Raw genomic sequence first — 21,513 nt, 5'->3', positions numbered from 1 at the left:
ATCTATCTGAAATTAGAAAGATTTTTATACCATGAAAATTTCTCCACTCATCCTGTCCTTAACAGGAGCACACAGTCTTTTCAAAGAATAGTTCCCATCTTATAGAATCTTATCTCAGAGTCAAGATTTATTCCTGGCTTGTATTTCAGAAAAATGAGGATTAAATTATTTCTATTGTATCCCAGAGTGATGGGGGTGACAAAACTGCCCAGGGTTGTCACTGCCCAACACACTATAAGCACTCAGATATTAATCAATAATGACACCTCCTATTTCCCCCCCCTCCTATCTAGATCTCAACATCACAGAAAGGCTAGCAAATCAATACACAAAACTGGATAGCCCCATCACTCCAAGTCCAAGAATTCTGCTTTGCTTAGTAAGGGAGGGAAAAGATACTCATAGTTATATTCATTCTTCTTTTTACCCTTTCAAAAGAAGAGAATCTTAATCTGACATCTAAGACTGTATTCATATTCTTATCTAACAAAAACATTATTATATCCCTTTGAAATCAAAATTGGGTTGAGGAGAAGAAAACATGAAGTGACTCATTAGTTCAATTCGTTCTAGAGTACTGAATTTAATGCTAGGGAGGGATAGGGTTTAGGGAGTGTTCAAAAGAGACTAGTACATCTGATGTAAGGATATTTGATTCCATTAAGCCTCCCAACTGTCATCTATGGCTACAAGAAGTTGCAGCATATAGCTAATATAGTAATAGCCATATACAAACATTTATGGCTATTACTATATTAGCTGTATGCTATGTGTGTATAAATATACATATGTATATACATATATATAAAAAATAGCCATGCCCTAGTAAACTGTTTTGGCACATAGTCTAAACCAGGTTAAGGATACCTGAAGGGGCCTCAAGTCCATTAGTGAAATAGGGGAATATCTACACACAGCAAAAGACTTTAACTGGTGGAATGAGCAGATAACTATGAAGGCAGCTGGAGAGAGCTTAGAGCTTGATTAGACATCAAAATTACCCAAGGTCATCCACTGTATCTAGAGTCATCACCAGTTGCCTTGATTCTGTCTTGCCAATGACTATGATGACTTGGAAAAGAGAGTAAGACTAACGACTTCATGCAATCTCACTTAAATCCAATTTATGCACGTCATCACCCATACCGTTTTACTCAAAATCCTGTGAAGACAGGCAAGTTTTATAACAGCAAGCATGGATACACTGGGAGCTGTAATCACAACCCTATATACATATAGCCTCTTAGGGTCAAAGGGTCCTCTCCTACCAGAAAAATTAATGTCAATATATTAAAGCACTTCTTTGAGTGAAAACAGTTTGTTGCTAACTTGGAGGGAAAGTTGATCCAACACACAGCTGGCAATAGTGGAGCACAAAAGCTTTCAGATTTGGTATACAGCATTATGTTTGCTCATCTTACAAACACCAAGACTTATTTGATGAAAATGATAGGGAAAAACAGATGCTGCTAAAAGAAAAGCAAGAACTCCATAGGGTTTATCAGTAGGATAGTTCATCTATTTCTAAGAAGAAAGCATTTAATTCCACTAAAAAGTAAGGAGAAGGTAAGAGGAATGCAGGATTCTTGGTTCAGTAAGAATGCAAATGAAATTTGGTTTGATGTAGATAATAAGAATCCAAAGTGCTTTTAAGAGGCCCTGAAGGCTATTTATGGGCCAAAGACCTATGATTCATCTCAACTACCCAGCACTGATAAGAGTCACATTGATCAGTGATGGAGGGACATAGATCCTAAAAAGATGGCCTGAATGCTGTCTAGTGTTCTTAACAAACAATCATCAATCATTGCAGAAGTCATTGTTCCTTTATCCCGAGTTGAAATCAATCCTCCCCTAGCTGAAGTTCAAATTGAAGAGGTTTAGAATGCCATCAGGCTGCTTTCCTGTGACAAAGCACCTGGTACTGATTCTATTCTAGCTGAGATCTAGCTCATCCAAAAGTTGATTGAAACTGACCAGGTTATATGGCAAGGAGGGGTTTATCCCCAAGAATTCAAGGATGTCTCCTTCATTGCCATCCCTAAAGGGAACAATAACAGATTGCCCTGTTTCAGTCACAGAGGTGTTTCTCTGAATCACTGCTGGTAAGATTCTTGCCAGAGTCCATCTCAATAGGCTGATCCTTCACTTAGAAGATGATCACCTCCCTTGTAATATTTTTCTATGACTTGGGAGTTCTGGAACTTGGCTATAATATTCCTGGTGGTTATTTTTTTTGGATCTTTTTCTGGGGGAGATTGGTGGATTCTCTCCATTTCTATTTTCTCTTCTGCTTCTAGGATATCAGGGTAATTTTCCTATAAACATTTTTTTTAAAATGAAGTCAAGGCTCTTTTCCTGATCATGACTTTCAGGTAGCCCAATAATTTTTAAATTGTTTCCCATGGATCTGTTTTCTAGAGCAGTTTTTTTCTAGGTTTTTGCAAGGCATATGGGGTTAAGTGGCTTGCCCAAGGCCACACAGCTAGGTAATTATTACATATCTGAGGCTGGATTTGAACTCAGCTTCTCCTGACTTCAGGGCCAGTGCTCTATCCACTGCACCACCTAGCTGCCCCAGCAGTTATTTTTTCAATGAGATATTTCACATTTTCTTCTAGTTTTTCATTCTTTTGGTATTAAATTATTGTGTCTCAATTCCTCACAAGTTCCTTTACCACTATTCTACAATTTGAAGGATTTGTTTTCATCAGAGAGTTTTCATATCTCCTTTTCCATCTGGCCAATTCTGCTTTTTAAGGCATTCTTCTCCTCATTAACCTTTTGGATTGTTTTATCCATTTGACCTAAAACGGTTTTTAATATGTTTTCTTCAGCATTTTTTGGATCTCCTTGACTAAGCTGCTGACTTAGTTTTCAATTTTTCCTGCATCATTCTCATTTCTCTTCCCAATTTTTCCTCTACCTCCCTTACAGGATTTTCAAAATCTTTTTTGAGCTCTATCATAGCCTGAGCCCAACTTCTATATTTCTTGGAGTCTTTAGATGCAGAAGCTTGGACTTTCTTATCTTCTGAGTATGTTTCAATCCTCCATGGGACATGGTTTTGGGATGGTTCCTGAGCTTTTGAATATTATTGGGACACCCCCGCAAGGAGCTCAGTTCCGTTAAGGCCTTATGAGAGACTCTGACTGCTGTCCTGGCCTGTGCTCTGGTCTATAGATGACCATAAACATTCCCCTCTGCCCTGGAGCTGTGAGGAGGGTCCCTGCTCAGCTATAGCAGCATGGGAGCCCAGACTGGGACCAGGGTCTGCATATGGACAAAGTCCCAGAGTCCTGTCCCACGGACAGAGGAGAGACCTTGACAGTCTCTCCCTACCCCCTTACCTTCCATGGGCTGAGCACTCTGGAAGCAGCTTGCTGGGTGGCTCCCTGATGAGGGCTCTATGGGCCTGCTTCCATTTCCTGGGATCTGGGCTCAGGGTTTTGTGCTCGCTATGGCAGAGGTTTCCTTTCTGATCTTCCAAGTTGTGCTTGGAGTTTCCTAGGTTGACAAGTCAGGAAACTGCCTTCTTCTGCCAAGAGCTGCTGCTTCCAGGAACCCAGGAGTCTCACCGGCTGTTCCAGGAAGGCTGGAGCTCCTTTGCTCCAGAGCACTGCCGCCCCCATGATGATTACCTCCCTAAGAGCCAATTTGGTTTCAGAAAGGGTAGAGAAACAGTTGTTATGATGGTGTTTGCTGCCCAACAACTTCAGGAAAAATGCCAAGAGCAGAAGAAGATCTACAACATCTGTAGATCTGATCAAGGCCTTTGATACTGACAGCCATGAGGGTTTATGGAAAATTATGTCAAAATGTAGTTGCCCCAAGAAGTTCATCTGTACTGTATGCCAATTCCATGTCGGTGTGCATGCCTGGGTCCTGGATAGTAGACAATGCTCTCAAGATTTCCTTTTCACCAATGGAGTGAAACAAGGCTGTGTCCCTGCTCCCATCCTTTTTTAGCATGATGTTTTCTTCCATGTTATCAAATGCCTTCTCTGATAATGAACACAGAATCAAGGTCAACTACTACACTGCTGGTAAATTCTTCAACTTGAAAAGGCTACAAGCCAAGACCAAAGTGGAGGGAGTGTAAGTTTAGAGTAAACACCCCAGGTGTTCACATGGACTATTTGTACCCAACTTGTGAGCTCATATTGGTCTCATCAGTCACACTCCAACCCCCTGTAATTTGCCTGTAATGTAACGATGTTGTTTTGATCCTCTTCGATAACAAAGGACAAGAACCAATGAGCCATATAACCTATTATGGTTAGAAATATAAAGAAATATAAAACACAGTCCCTGTCATTGAAGGTTTATACCTCATTCTCCCCATCCCAGTAAATTGTTAGTTATAAAGCAATAACAAGGGTACTGTGTCAACAAAGACAACTAAAGAAAGGGCTTGGAGGGATACCTTCTTTTAAAAATGGGAAAGTAAATTGAATGTTAGAACTGGATTTTATATGGAAGGGAACCAGTTGAAATATATGTTCTGTTTTTCATAACCAATGCAGGAGAGCAGAAACAATTATATCTTTTAAATGTCCATTAGAAGGAGATGATTTATCGACCTATTTCTCAGTGCCTTAAGTATACTATGTGTGACAAGGATCACAGAATCCCAGATTAATATCTATTATGGTTCCTGGAGGGGATTTAGTTTAAACTCCTTTACAAATGAGGAAATGAAAGGACAGAAAATTTAACTGAATTGGCCAAGTAGGTAGCAAAAATCAGGATTCACACTCATGTCCTTTGATTATCCCAGCTTTGCCATTTATGGTACCAGCATAACCTTGTACAGATTATTGAATCCTTGTGAGCCCCAATTTCTATATCTGTGAAGTGGTGAGGGGAAGTGAGGGAGATCGACTAGATGAGGATTAAATAAACTTTAAGATACCAAAAGGCTACCAGAAGAAATTGTGAAAATCATTCATGATAAGTTTCCCATACCCAATGAGTAGGTATACTTAAAAAAATTATGTATTACTTGTATCAATTGAAATAATAAAGCAAAATTGTGCAAGAGGTGAAATATTTCTTCTTTTCCCTCACATGTAACATTTATGATTCTTCCTATCACTACTGCTATCATTCAACATTCTGACCATCTCCTTTAATATTTTTTTCCAAGTGTCTAGGATTTAATGTGAAACTACCCAGAATAGCAATTATTAATGAGCTATTGAGAGGCAGCTAGGCGGTACAGTGGAAAGATCACTGGGTCTGGAATCAGGAAGAAGTGAGTTCAAATTCAACCTCAGGGGCAGCTAGGTGGCACAGTGGATAGAGCACCAACCCTGGAGTCAGGAGTACCTGAGTTCAAATCCGTCCTCAGTGGCCTTGGGCAAGCCACTTAACCCCATTAGCCTTTCAAAAATCTAAAAAAAAAAAAAAACAAACCAAATTCAACCTCAGACATTTACTAGTTGTGTGACCCAGGGCAAGTCACATAACCCTATTTGCTTTGGTTCCCTCATTGCAAAATGAACTTGAGAAGAAAGTGGCAAACTATTCCAGTATCCTTGTCATGAAAACTCCAAATGGGATAAACAAAGTTAGAAATAACTAAAACTTAACCAAAAAATGTCAATGAACTGCTGACACTTTGGAATAAACTAATTTAGTACATTATACTTTCTATAATCCAGAAAATTCTAATCATTGGTTCTAACAGCAGAATTTCAACTGAAAAGCAATAATGGTTGATGGAAGATTGCAGAGGGTGGGGCTTGTGTGAAGGATATTACGCATTTGACACATCAAGTAAGTATGAAAGTGTTTTGATAAAGTGAAAGAGTATGGTATTACTTTCACTACTCAGGACTTCATTACTTCTCACCTGGTCTGTTATAATAGCTATCTGATGGTTCTCCTTGCCTCCCTCTCTCTCCATTTCAATCCATCCTTCAGAGATGACTTTCCTAAATAAATAACCCCTCCTCCCCAGAAACACACAGAGACATACACACACACACACACACACACACTCTAAACCAGGGGCTCTCTAGAATCTCTGGGTTCAAAAGCAAACTTCTATACTGAACATTTAAAGATTCTCATAACAAAGCCCTCTATTTCCTGGCCCTATGCTATGTCTCTAATCTTCCTACCCATCACTCCCCTCCGGGCACTGGATGGTCTGGCTGTTATCCACTTACTGCTCTTTCAATGTGTCATTTCAATTCCCCTGTCCTCACCTCCACCTCCTATAATCCCGGACTCCTTTAAGATTCATCCTAAATAAAAAGAGGTCTTTTGTAGTACCAATATCACCCCCACCACTCCCAAATGCAAATAATTTCCTCTCTAAGGTTACTTTCAAGGGAGGCAAAAATTTAACAGCAGGACATACTTTCAAATTTATCCTGCATTATTAACCTGTTCTCCATCACTTTTCTAACTACAAATGATAAATCCAGCAGTATCTCTTATATAACTATTTATAAAATTATTGTCTATGCCCATCAAAACATTCCTTAAGTGAATAGATTGGGGGAGGGGGGAGAAAGAAAGGGAAAGAAAGAAAGGAAAATATAAGAAAAGTAGAAAGGAGGAAAGAAGGGAAGAAAGTAAATGAAAAGGGGCAGGGGAAGGGAGAAAAGGAGGAAAGAAGGAAGGAAATAAGAAAAGTAGAAAGGAGGAAAGGCAAAAGGAAAGAAATAAAGAAAGGAAGGAAGTGAGATAATGCAATGATTAGCATGGTGAACTTGAAGTTAAAAAACCCTGAGGTAAAAATCCTATCCAAGATACTTGCTGGTCATGTGATAATGAATTAGTTGCTAAACCTCTCTCAGGTAACCTAAATGTCAGTTTTATCATATTTCAAATTGGGATAAAAATAACACTTACCTAATATAGTTATTGTAAAGAGCAAAAGAAGTAAAATATTTTAAGTACTTTGCAAACTTTAAAAACACTATATGTTAACTATCATTATATTGTATGCATCAAAATTGCCACAGTAGGGGCAGCTAGGTGGCACAATGCCCTGGAGTCAGGAGGAACCTGAGTTCAAATCTTGCCTCAGACACTTAATAATTATCTGGCTGTGTCACCTTGGGCACTTAGCCCCATTGCCTTAAAATCAATTTTAAAAAGGTAAATTATTTTTAAAAAATTGTCACATCACATAATAGTCAGTCAATAAGGATTCATTAATTATTTACTATCTGACAGGTGTGTATGTAAGTTTTGAGAATACAAAAAAAAGGTTAAAAAAACTAGTCCTACCTCTCAAGGAGCTCAGAGTCTAACGGGTAAAACAACATATAAATAACTATGTAGAAATATGAAGCTTACAGGATAAATTAAAGAAAATTAACACAAGGAAGGCATTAATTGGCATTAAGGGGGACTAGAAAAGGGTCCTTGTAGAGTATAGGACTTTTTTTTTAGGTTTTTATAGGTTAAGTGGCATGCCCAAGGCCACACAGCTAGGTAATTATTAAGTTCTGCTGCCGGATTTGAACTCAGGTACTCCTGACTCCAGGACCGGTGCTCTAGCCACTGCACCACCTAGCCACCCCGAGTGTAGGACTTTCAGTGAGTCTTGGAGGAAGCTTGGGTAGTTGAGGCAGATATGAAGAGGGAGATAGTTCCAGACATGGAGGACACAACTCATTTGGCTCCTACTACTTGAGGCTTAAAATGTACTGGCATACAATAAAAATCTACAGGTAAACCCATGAACCCCTCTGAGAGCAGGTTCATTAACCAGTGCAGCACTGAGTACAGTGGCAGGATAGGACAACACAGAGCACAAGGCTGGACAGGACTACAGAATATATGTCTTTCATTTGTTGGCAGGAATTAGACAGGGAAGGAACAATGGGGAGGATGGAAGTTGGGATAGGGGATATTGCAGTAAGGGACTATAGTTTGGGATCTTTTATCACCCTAACTATGACTAACCTGCTCCTTAAGGATCTTAGCTGCAAGAAGAAAGGCCATAGTCTGGCACAAACCCAATTTGGGTCAGAGAACACCATTCCTAAGATAGGAAAAGGTCAAAGTTTTATCACACAATCTCTGGATCTCCTTTACAATGAGTAACAGCAGGATTCCATAGAACCATGTTTGAGAAACTTAAGTATAAACCATCCATTCTGTTAATAGTATACAGAATAAAACCATTACTGATTAATCAATAAAAATTCATGTGGGACTTTCACTGAAATGTACTTTTATAACAACTCATTTGCTCACATTCATTAATTACCTTATCCTTCCTGTTATGTTCTGAAGATTTGCCTGAAATGAGTGTGCAATTCAATGTTGATCAAAGAAGTTTAAGATTTTTGGGCAGCCCAGAAGTCGACAGGATGCATCTGCTGCCCTTGGCATTATCATTTTCCCTGTCCCTTATACATAGCGTATACAAAGTTCAATGAGAACACTCAACTCTCAGCTTTCATGACTGGACTTTTCTCAGCTTTGCAATTAATTATATATTCCATTATTCTAAATCATCAATTAGCCCAAAAGGATGCTGAGCTTGTGAGCTGTTGAAGGCAGAATCTAATGATAATTTGAGATGAGTAGGACACTAGATTTCTCTCTTGTTAATAATTAAAGTAGATAACTTATGTTTTTATTTATAGCTTCCAGAAATATCCGGCTCATTTCTGTGCACTGCAATGTCAGCTAATCATCTGCTTGTCAGGATCTGACTTAGGCTATTGTATTTTATTATCAGCCCATGTGGCATCATTGTACCATTTGTACTAAAATTAAAATCTGCAAAGATTAGACCTGCTGTGTCTCCAAGACCCTCCTGCCTCATCATCTGCTTTGAAAAAATACAATCATGAGAAACAAAAAAAAAATGTTATTTACCAGTTTCAATTTCCCAGATGTAAATGGAATCATCTTCACACCCAACAATTAAGAAATTTTCTACAGGGTGCCACTTTATTGTTGTCACAGGGGAAAGGTGCTTCTGAGCCTTCAAAAGACATGTCTTTTCCTCAAGGTGGAGTAGTATAACTGAATGATCATTGCACAAACAGCATACAATGTGGTGATCTTTCAGCTAGGAAACAAATGACATTATGTCTATAGCAGGTAATTTAACTTGAATTTCTAATAAATTACTTATATTTTTGTTTACATTGTTCTTATCACTTTCACTGATGGAGATCATATATATATATATATAAAACTCCTTTTAGTCAGTTCAAAATGCTCCATCAAAAATATAGAAACACAGGATGATTTCTAAAATTCAAAAGACTACAGGAAAAATCACAGTGAAAATTTTTGATTTGGAATCAGTAAATTTAACATATATCCATTAAATCCAGGCCAAAAAAAGTCAATAGAATTAAATATGGGTAACAACAAAAAGTTCACTTACTACCTTTCCCCAAAATAACTCTGGTAGATTCAGTCTAGATTAGACTTGAATAACATAAACCAGCATTTCTCATTTGTAACCTTGAAATGCAATAGTAACATATTAACATATATAGTAAAAAATGTCCTGGTCAGGCAGAAGTCCAAGGTTCTAATATGGTCCTTGGCAGGAGCAAAGTGTATGTTCTTAAGTATAACTTTATGTGTAAATTTCTTTAACAATTAAATAGAAATATTAGAATTTGGCACAAGCTGAGAGGAAATTTTAAAGAAAGCCTTTCCATAAAACATAAGGTATATATAAATGTGTGAAATTATCATAACCCATGAGTTTGACTGTAGTCTAAAAAGGCAATAGGTATATCCAACTCAATTTAGGCAATCTCTGAAATATGAACAACTTTAAAGGTAAGCATCACTCCCTAAAATACTGTTATCTCTTATCTACATAACTTAAATATAATTTTTATAGAGAAACATTGAAGAAATGCAGATGACATTTTGTCGAGGATAATTTAATTCTTCATACTTTGGGTAGAGGGGTAATTAAAGCAAAGATTTTTCAGCTAATTCTAAATTTTTTTTCCTGGTAGTTGAGACTGGATTTGAACTCAGGTCCTCTTGATAGCACCTCCAGGATAGGTACTCTATATATAATGAGCCACCTGTCTGTCCCTATTCAATATACTTTTAGCATATTTTTATTTATAAGGAATGAATCTGACCCCCCACCATAATTGATAAAATTAAAGAAAGCAGGTTCCAAACACAAGTCATGAGATTATGTTAATGAAGTGCCATATCCAGTCATCCTTCCAAAATACCTTTCTGAATAAATCAGAAGGGGCAACATTATTGGTTGGGAGATTTTAAATAGCTAAGTTCTAGAGAAAATCCATAGATTTTCAGTCTAGAAGTTGTAGGAGACCCTAACAATAAACTTGATCATGATACCAAGTAGTAGAGATACTCATCCAGAAGGAGAAAGCATCCTATCCAGCATTTAGACTGGATCAGTTTAGGAACATTTAAGTCACTGTGAAGGAGAAAAGACACAAAACTCTAGAAGTTGACTCTAACCTCTGACAGTGAGAGGGAGGAAGGGGGGAGAGAGAGAGAGAGAGAGAGAGAGAGAGAGAGAGAGAGAGAGAGAGAGAGAGAGAGAGAACTATAGACAACAAAGGAGAAACAGCCTTTTTTGAAAATAGAACTATGGATACCTCAGGAGCCTAGCTGAGCAACCCAACAAGGAAGACCATGCACCTACAAGGAGACCTAAAAGGATTTCATTAGGAGAGCAAATGACAGGGAAGTCCTTTACTTCCAAAACTGCAAGCTGCTTTGTTCATATACCGTGCCTCTTTATGTGTGAATTTCTTTAACAATTACATAAAAATATTACGACTTGACTCAACCCACCAGTTGGTGACCACACTTTGCAAAGACACTATGTGCATTTGTGAGTGATAATGTCCCATGGTTGGGAGGAGCAGGTCTCAGGTGGCAGGTAAAAATGTTGTGCCTCCCCAAAAGATTACTTTTTGAACTACAAGTAGCAAAAGCCTTTGAGGTTACAACTGCAAGGCATATCTGATTAAGAATAGGAGAGAAAAACAGTAGCAATATATAAAATTATTTTTCACTGAGGATGTATACTATTTCTAATGCTTACATATTTTCATTCTTTCCCTGATATATTGATTATGATTATCACATTGTCACTAGATACTTTATATAAAACCTATAAGTTTAACACAAATGAGCTATTATAATTATTGTCATTTAAAATATTTATTTCAGAGAATAATCAGAAAATTAGTCAAAAGCTAATACCAGTGGTAAAGATTTACTAGGTAAAGAGCTAGAAATTTCAGTTAAATAAGGTCCCTGGATTTCCTTTTTCATGAAAATGCTGTTTTCTGTTTTGTTGATATGTGAAAATTGATTCTTCATATTTCCATCTGAACTATCTGCAAAGACTAAATTTCCATATCAAAGAAAAGTTATGATTAATTTCAAATCCAAGCTTACAAGAATCAAATAAAGTGAATAGAAAAGAAAAATGGAGAATTTTTTTATTAAACTAAAAAAAGCCTCTTAACTTGTAAGTATAAACTAAACTAAAAAAAAGTTAAGTAATTCAAATAATTATAATAATTATAATAATTGAATGATTATTTTCTCTGTTTACTTACTGAGAAGATTTCTGGTGACATCAAAAGGTTTGTTACTGGACCTGCCCATAAAAAGAATTTATGCAAGACTTCTTCAGTAAAGATATCCCACCAGATTACACAAGAATCTTGATCCCCTGAAACCATCCAGCTTTGATCTAATTTTGAAGAGTGGCTATGAGGATAAAGTAATGAAGTAACACTTTTTCTGTGGCCTCTAAGAACTTTGTGAGGTATGGAATCTGAAAGCAGAAAGAAGAAGGTAACATGTTTTTGCTGGCTAAAGGATGAATTGGTTTATTATTTTTTGGATGCTTTATTTCTGGTTTATGGTTTTATAAAAAGGACTATTATGACCAAATGGATGACCTGCTCTTTTCAGTTGCTCCCCATCCTCTCCCCCCTTAAAAACTTTCAGATTCTGCTTTCATTTTTTTTAAGGGTCCTTTTAGACAGGAGATAGTTACCACTTCAAAAACAAGGAACAAACCTCTCAAAGGCCTGAGCTATTGAGGGACATAATGTTCCTAAGATCCCATCAGGATTGTTTGTTACCATAAGATACAAGAAGATTCTTTTTCTACCTTTAGCTCTTCTTTTCAAGTAAACTTCAAAATAATATACACTATTGCTACTATGGGCAACTAGGTAACTCAGTGCATACACCAGACCAGGAGTCAGGAGGACTGATTTTTCTAAGTTCAAATATGGCCTCAGACACTTATTAGCTATGTGACCCTGGGGAAGTAATTTAACCTTGCTTGCCTCAATTCCTCATTGTAAAATAAGGTGGAGAAAGAAATAACAAACCACTGCAGTATCTTTGTCAAAAAAAAATCAAATGAGGTCACGAAGAGTCAGACACAACTAAAATGACTGAACAACAACAAACATTGCTACTATGGGGAAGGGAAAAAAAAGATTTTGTCTTTACCAGAAGACAATAACAATGTGGAAGCAAAAATATTGCAATTCTCAGAATTTCAAAAACACAAGTTGGTGTAAAACTGGTTAAATAAATCAGGAATTGCATAAAAATGAATAGAGGGTTAAACAAACAAAAAAAATGAATAGAGGGTCACAAAAAAGCCTGTGTTAGATGAAATTATATTATCTCTCAATGGATGAACCTTTTGCTTACTTTCCTGCAGGTAAATCTACTGGACATTGTAATTTTACACCTGGCCTCAGGACAAAGGTCAGGATACAATTACTAAGCATACCTCAAAAAAGGAGGGGACAGATAACACAGAAAATTATGATCAAAATAATAAAATTAAAAGTCTATAACATCAGTAGTATATATCAGAAGCAGTATTTTTTGCCATATTAGTTGGTCCATCAAGGAAAAACCACTGTGTATACAAGTAACTCAAAAGAGATATCAGTTCTCACAAGAACAATGATGATATCTATGCTGATGATTCCCAGGTCTCTCAGTCCTAAATTCCTTCTGGACAAAAAACAGCATGTTCATTTTTGTTGTTGTTCAGTAGCTTTCAGTCCAGCCCCATTTGGAATTTTGTTAGCAGAGATACTAGAGAGGTCTGCCATTTCCTTCTCCAGCTTTTACAGATAAGGAAATTAAAGGCAAACTGGGTTAAGTGACTTGCCCAAGTCTCACATAGCTGGATAGTATCTGAGGCCAGATTGGAACTCAGGAAAATGAGTTTTCAAACTCAATATATCCAAAATTTAATTCATTATATTTGTTGTCTTTTCCCAAAACCTGTCTCTCTTCTTAAGTTCCTTATTTCTTCTGAGGAAACCACCATTTTTCTAGACATCTAGATTTATGACCTTTGTCTTTCTAACCTCTTCATTTGCCTTAAACCCAGAAAATCCAATTAGTCACCAAGTCTCAAGTCTAACTACAACACCTCTAGCTTCCTGCCTCTCAACTTGATCACCACTCGAGGTCTTCTCTCATCGAGGCCCCATCACCTTTCATTTCAAGTAATGCAATAGCCTAATTGTTCTCACAATTTCTGGTTGCTCCACTCTGATTCATCCTCCAGTCATAGCTGCCAACTTGATGTACTTAAATTATAGCTTTGACTACATCAAGGAAACTTCACTGGCTCTGCATTGTATCTTCGGTTAAAGATTCTTCCCCTACCCTTGTTTTGGCCACTAAAAATCCTTCATAATCTGTCTTCACTCTGTCTTTCCATACTGACTTGAAATTATTCTCATTCATTCAACATCTAGTTAACCTGGCTTCATACCCAGAATACTCAGTCTCCACTCTCAATACCTTCACAGTCGCAATGCCCCTTCCCTGAAATAACTATCTTCCTCAACTCTCCCTATAAATGAGTTTCAAAGGCCACCTCATTTTCTGATTATCACAATTGTTATGGTCCTCTCTTCCCCAAAACTACTTTGAATTGTGTTATTCAGTTATTTTTTCACTCATGTCTGACTCTTTGTGACCCCATTTGGGGTTTTCCTTGCAAAGATACTAGACTGGTATGCCATCTCCTTCTTCAGTTTATTATATAGATGAGAAAACTGAAGCAAACAGTTAAATAACTTAACTGGATATAGCAAGTAAGTGTCTGAAATCAGATATGAACTCAGAAAGATGAGTCTTCTAACTTCAGATCCAGAACTATAACCATTGCACCACCTAGTTGCCCCAGTTTTTTAATTCACTTGGCATATATTTGATATTTTTTATTTGCACACATTTAATAACTCAACCACTCACTCTCCCTACATCAGGAGAATATAAATCCCTTGAGAAAAGTAGTGTTTTTTTTCCTTTGTATTCACAGAGCCAAGGGAATATAAAGCCAAATGTTGCCTCTGTCCAAACTATGCCCCTAAGTTTGTGAGGACCCAGTACTCCATCTTCAACATGTCTCTAGAGTTCAACATATTTCCTAATACCAAACTCAATATGTTAAACAACATACATTAATTGTTAATATATGCCTTATTAGAACACAAAACTATGAACAAACACAAAGTGATGGACAGCTTCCTGCTATACTCCTCAGTTACCATTTTGTGGAATTTAGCTCAAGCCCAGTTCTCCTTGTTTACCTGAAACATTACTTCTAATTCGACCAGACACTGTTTAATCAATTTAACTAATTACCTTTTTTAAATAAGGCATTGTCTTCTAAAAGTCCTGCTTTTGCAGCATTTAAGGCAAGTGTTATGAAAATCCTCCCATCTTCACATCCACATATTAGCTTGTCAAAATTTGGGATGTACATAGATGAAGTGACTGCAGGGCTGCCAGCTCCATTTTCAGGAGCACAGAAACCATCAATAATGCTGGGGGATATAGTGTGGTGCTTGTCAAAATTATCTTGAAGGGTGGAAGTGGTAGTAATTGGTATCTCTAGAAAGGATACAGAGAGAGAGAGAGAGAGAGAGAGGAATTAAAAAAAATGGGTATGATAATTCATCACAATCAACAAAAGAACTGAGTCTATTTGTCACAGGGGCAGCCAAAAATTCCTAGCTACACACAAACTAGTTTACCATAATTCTTTCATAATCCAAAGTCATCAACTCCCACATCCTGGACCTATAATCCTGAAGAGCATGTTCAGGGTAGATTGAACAGGATATCACAGGGTATCAGCAGATTCGTACTAGATTGGAGCAACCAAAGATATCTGAAGAAGTCTTGGGATGGTAGAATTGTTTCTGAGGAGTGTCATAAGGTGCTTTCAGTTTGACTTAGTCAAAGATAAGAGAAGAAGACAGAGTTGTAGAATATTTTGTAAAAAAGAACACCAAAGATGCAATAAAAAGGTACTATGTTTAAATGTCAGTGGCAATTTCTTTATCAAGTGAGAAGATTGGATTAGATGTCTAAGGAAGGTTTCTCCTCACTAAAGCTTTGAGCCTCTGATGTTAACTATATGAAAAGTTTCAGTCTGAAAAATGATGAAATACTTGAATATCTCAAAATGGAGTCATATCCAAATTGCCTTTCTGAGATTTGGTAGGTATTGCAGATATTCTATGTGATGTGTATTATCTGAGTCAGGTTCAATGACATTATGGACTCTCATCATCTTGAACCCTGAAATTTAAGGATATATCAGCTGCTACTGATCACTTTTGGAATTTAAATAAGTCTTGCAGTAGTCCAGAATACTTTAAGGATCTGATAATCATACATCATAAATTTATAGCTAGAAGGGAGACCCAAGGTAAAATCTAGTCTACTCTATCTAATTATACATTTAAGGACACTAAGGCACAGAAATGACTTGCCTAAGAGCACATAAGTAGCAGAATCTGCATTGAACCAAAGTCCTCTAATGCCAAAAACCAGGATTCTTTTCTGTATATCATAGCTGACATTTCTCCAATTACTTTAAATCAGGCTAGGATGCTAAGATCACATAGGGTTATGGATATGGAGTTAGAGGGAACTTAAAGCTTATGAAGTTCAACCACTATTTTATAAATAAGGAAATGAAGGCTAGTTGTAAAGTGACTTGCCCAGTGTCACACAGCTGAAATAGGATTTGAACACAGGTCTTCTAAATCCAGTGCTAAACCTACTGATCTATTATAAAATACCAAAGTAGACTGGATAAGCTAAAATCTCTGTCTCCCTTTACACCACACGACCACTCAATCTTCTTCTCTCATTCTCAGAGTTAAGTAGAAAGATCCAGAAGTTTTCTCTAGTTGCCGAAAAAGATATAGCACATATTTGGCAAATGGAATAATTTTTCTTACCTTTAGGGGAGCCATCAAATTTTGATACTGGAACATCAGGAATATGCCATAAAGTGATTCTTCCAGATGTTTCACCTGAGAAGAGAACTTTATAGAAAGGTTCCTTCCGTTCATTGAGATAGCCCATAACAAATGGATAGCTCTGTATCAGAAAAAAATTCAAAATTTTACACACACAGGTGAAAAGGCAAAGAGTAGAAACTGATAATAGTCATATTTGTGATGAATGGGGAATAAAAGAGGAAGGAAAAGCCTAACAAAATAACTTTCCTACATAGATGCCTTACTCTCTCAAAATCTCTAACCTTAATCTATAAGAGAAACAAGAATGTGATCAAGTTTTAAAAGAAACTCTGGTTGCCATGCAATAAGATTCAATCATTAGGGGCATGGTGCAGTGGATAGAGCACTGGCCTTGGAGTCAGGAGTACCTGAGTTCAAATCCAGCCTCAGACACTTAATAATTACCTAGCCATGTGGCCTTGGGCAAGCCACTTAACCCCATTGCCTTGCAAAAAACTAAAAAAAAAAAAAAAAAGTTTAATCATTAGTTTTTAATGCTCTAAAAAAGTAGAGGGAATATCCTAACTATAACATTAATCCAGTGAGGGTTCAGAAGCTTAGATTGAAGGACCTTAATAGTAAAGATGATCTTTTTTTACCCTAAATTGAAAAAAATTCAAACATAAACTAAATCAGTTAATTTTGTTATACAACATAATATTTCCTTGATGATTCAGAGGACACTTCAGATCTTGTAATAATCTCAACCGTAATCATTTTGAACAAATATACTAGCTAAATAATGGTTGACTTCCTGGTTAATCTAGTATTCTCACTAATGTTTACATTATGTCCATTTAGCCTTTCAATTACAGAATAATTTATAAGCTAGATAAAACACAACTGATTCACTTTACATACTGTGTGTGAATCCAGAGACAGACAATGCTTTAGAAGGTCCAAGACAGAAGTCAAAATGTTCCCAATCCCAAGAGTCATTATTCTTTCTGCCCAAACAAATGACCTTCATTAAATCCTGCCACCAAGTAGGAATAATAAGCATGTCTAAATTTGTGAAATTTTAAATTGAATATATATTAAATTATATATATATATATAAATTGAATATATATTAAATAATAAAGAACAAATATAAATAAAGAACAGCAAGATGAAAATGAAGCAAGATGATTGCTTGTAAACTCAGATTTGTATTTGTCAGATGTATAATGGTTTATTTTTTTTCAAGGCAAGGGGGTTAAGTGATTTGCCCAAGGTCACATAGCTACAACATTATTAAGTATATGAACCCAAATTTGAATTCAGGTCTGTCCTCCTGGCTGATGCTCAATGCACTGTGTCACCTAGTTGCCCCATGTGATGGTTTCTTTATACATCCTTCCTACTTCTTTTTTTTTAATTTTTTTAAATTTTTTTCATCCTTCCTATTTCTAAGAAATATATTGAAAATAAATATAATTTCCTAGAGAAAGAGGTTTTTGAAAAAATGTAGGTAGGATATATGTAAATCTGGAAAGGCAGATAAAATTCTGCCATCTATGGATCTATCAATGAATTAGTCATTAAACATTTAATGACTATCTATTATGTGTCAGATGAATGCTAATTACTGAACAATGAGAACTATTATTTAGGATCATTTAGCAGTTTAGCAAACTAAGGAAAAAACTGTCATTTGAAAATATGAAGCACATTGTCATATGAATTACTTAGGAGATATGATTTTGATATGATTTCATTTTATGAGAGCAATGATCATGTGATTTGGGGGTTCTACTGATCTTAGGTTGAATCAGATTATCTAACCCAGAAAAAGATAAAATTGTATTGATATGGTTTCTCCAATTTGAGCTAGTTCGTTCAGCTGACTGCTGATTTTCATGCCATAAACACACATTTCATTGCCCTTTTTAAAAAAAAATTCTATTGTTTCCTTGGAAACATGGAAAAATTATAACTCTTAAAGACTATACTACAATGAGTGTTAGATGCTATTGGGGTAAGTCAATTATTTGAAGGCTCAGTGAGGTCCACAATGAAATAGGAAACATTTCAATAAAAAGGAAATAGGCTTGAAAATAAACAAGCAAGAGGCAGTTAGGTGGCCAATGGCATCCTAATTCCAGGGTCGCTGCTCTAAGTTCAAATCTGGTCTTAGACACTTAATAATTACCTAGCTGTTTGGACAAGTGATTGAATGCCATTGCCTTGCAAACCCCCCCCCCCCCGCCCAAATGAAAGAAACAAGCAAAAAAAAAAAAATGTGACAAACTATTATTGCAAAACAACCCAATTAATCCTTAGAAAATAATCAAAATAAAATTTAAAAAATTAATAATTGCGTAGCTGTGTGACCTTGGGAAAGTCACTTAACCTTGTTGCCAGAAATAAATAAAATTAAAAGAAAAAGAAAATAATCAAAAACATTCCGAGGAGCCTGCAGCTGAAGGCATTGTTATTGATGTTTCTACAGTAAGATAGGAACTTTTCAAAGGGGAAAGAATATTAAGGATAATTTTTTAATACTAAATGGAAATAAAAAATACTTTTATAGACTACGAATTAGCCTAATGCAAGCCATGTTGTCAGGGAGAAAAAAAATGGGACATAATATTATTTTTTTTTATAAATATGCTTACTGATTTGATTCCTCCTCCACTCTCACATTTTATTCTAAATTTTTTTCTTAAAGAAATGTCACTCCTGCAGGGAGAGGTAAGATGGTATAGAGAGGTTATAAAAACAACAAAAAAAAAAATACTAAAGCAAAAGGATGGCCTACATATACTCAAGAATAGATTTGAACAAAAGGACTGATGCCAAAAGTATACTTAAGGTATACTGTTATGAAAGTACTTTCATGATGCAAAAATGAAGCTTATCCAAATTGTGAACTCAATATAAAGTCATATAAAGGAAGTGAATTAGCAAAAGGTCATACTAAATGTTAAAAATATTTTTAATATGGAAAAAATGTCAGTAAATTTAATGTTTTACTTTGTCTCTGTTAATTTGTATATGATGGCAATTTTTTGTAGAAGAAATGCCTAATTCTTTTGCTCTCTGAAGATCTACAGTATTTTCATGACTTTCAGTGCTGTTGACTTCTTTCTTCCAAATCCTAGAACAGGATATGCATACTTAATGGAAATTTACAGCAGAGAGCTCAGTGCCATAAATAGGCATTTCAAAAATTATAGAATCATAAAATCAGGAGCTATCAGGAACTTCAGAAATTATTCAGTCTACTATCATTTTGCAAATGAGTAAATTGAGTGCATAAAAGATAAAATTAAGTCACACAGATAGATTAAAAGCAGATTTTGGATTGGAAGCCAGATCCTTATATGCCAATTGTTATTTTTCATTTATATCTGACTGTAACCCCATCTGGAGTATTCTTGGTAAATATATAATGAAGAGATTTACCATTTCTTTCTCCAGATTATTTTACAGAAAAGGAAATTAAGGCAAACAGGTTATGTAACTTTGATTTGATGTTAGGAAGATGAGTCTTCCTGACTCTAGACTTGGCATACTTAACTGCATCACTTAACTATCCCCTTTATAAACTAAAACCAATGTCATTTCACTGTACTACATGGCCTTTCATCTCCCAAGTCTGAATTTATTTGAAGGAAGACAAAAAACTAAGCTTAGCAAACAGAAAGTGCAAATGGACAATAAATGTATCCCAGAGTGGAGAAGAACAGTAAATGCCCCCATTTCAGGAAAAGAAATTCAAGAAACTATCAGTAAACTCCCTAAAGAAAAAAGTCTCGGGCAGTCAGGTGACCAAGTGGATAGAGAACTGGCCCTGGAGTCAAGAGGACCCAAGTTCAAATGTGACCTCAACACTTAATAATTGCCTAGCTGCGTGACCTTGAGCAAGTCACTTAACCCCATTGCTTTAAATAAATAAAAAAAAATTTAAGTCTCCAGGTCTAGATGGATTTACAAGTGAATTCTACCAAACATTTAAGGAACAATTCATTCCTATGCTACATAAACTATTAAAAAAAAATAAACAAGGGGCGGCTAGATGGCGCAGTGAATAAAGCACAGGCCCTGGAGTCAGGAGTACCTGGGTTCAAATCCGGTCTCAGACACTTAATAATTACCTAGCTATGTGGCCTTGGGCAAGCCACTTAACCCCATTTGCTTTGCAAAAACCTAAAAACAAACAAAAAAAACATAAAAAAACATAAAAAAAAACCAAACAGAAGAGGGAGTTCTGCCAAATTCCTTTTATGACACCAACAAGGTACTGATACCTAAACCAGGAAGAAGTAAAACAGATAAAGAAAATTATAGACCAATCTCCTTATTGAACATTGATGCAAAAACCTTAAATAAAATTTTAGCAATAAGATTATAGCAAGTTATCACTAGGATAATATATCATGATCAGGTAGGATTTATACCAAGCAGGCATAGCTGATCAATATTAGGAAAACACTCAACATAATTGATCATATCAATAACAAAATCAACAGAAATCATGATAATCTCAGTAGATGCTACAAAAGGGCTTTGATAGGGGCGGCTAGGTGGTGCAGTGGATAAAGCAGTGGCCCTGCAGTCAGGAGTACCTAGGTTCAAATCTGGTCTCAGACACTTAATAATGACCTAGCTGTGTGGCATAGATAAGCATCTATCTAAAACCATCAATAAATATAATATGTAATGGGTTTAAACTTGGAGCATTTCCAATAAAATCAGGGGTGAAACAAGGATGCCCATTATCACCATTACTATTCAACATAGTATTATGTTAGTTTTAGCAATAAGAGAAGAAAAAGAAATTGAAGAAATTAGAATTGGCAATGAGGAAGCAAAGCTTTCGCTCTCTGGAGATGATGTGAAGTTACACTTAGAGAAACCAAGAAAATCATTTAAAAAGCTCCTTGAAACAATAAATTCTGCAAAGTGGCAGCATATAAAATAAATCTACATAAATCATCAGCATTTCAATATACATAAACAAAGCCCAAGACCAAGAGAGAAAAATTTTATTTAAAGAAACTGTCAACAACATCAAAAACTTGAGAATATACCTCCCAAGGCAAACCCAGAAACTATGAACACAATTATAAAAAGCACTTATCATTTAAATAAAGTCAGATCTAGACAACCAGAAAAATGTCAATTGCCCATGGTCAAGCTAATAAAATATAAATGATAATACTATCTAAATTAAATTACTTATTTAGTGCCATACCAAACT

At 36.0% G+C, this 21,513-nt stretch overlaps 1 protein-coding gene across 1 annotated transcript in view; it reads right to left on the bottom strand.

The window, feature by feature from the left end:
• WDR72 (WD repeat domain 72) overlaps positions 1–21,513 on the bottom strand; it is a 362,471-nt gene that overhangs the window by 278,252 nt on the left and 62,706 nt on the right. Inside the window, exons 12-15 of the mRNA XM_074234646.1 lie at positions 16,263–16,404; positions 14,653–14,901; positions 11,568–11,788; positions 8,854–9,049 (exon numbers count right to left, since the gene is read on the bottom strand). Coding sequence (XP_074090747.1) covers positions 8,854–9,049; positions 11,568–11,788; positions 14,653–14,901; positions 16,263–16,404 — 808 coding nt within the window. The remainder of the gene's footprint in view (positions 1–8,853; positions 9,050–11,567; positions 11,789–14,652; positions 14,902–16,262; positions 16,405–21,513) is intronic.

This window comes from Macrotis lagotis, chromosome 4 (assembly GCF_037893015.1).
Source record: "Macrotis lagotis isolate mMagLag1 chromosome 4, bilby.v1.9.chrom.fasta, whole genome shotgun sequence".
NCBI lineage: Eukaryota > Metazoa > Chordata > Mammalia > Peramelemorphia > Peramelidae > Macrotis > Macrotis lagotis.
The sequence above is the reverse complement of the archived record's forward strand: the minus strand, read 5'-3'. Positions and strand labels throughout refer to the sequence as shown.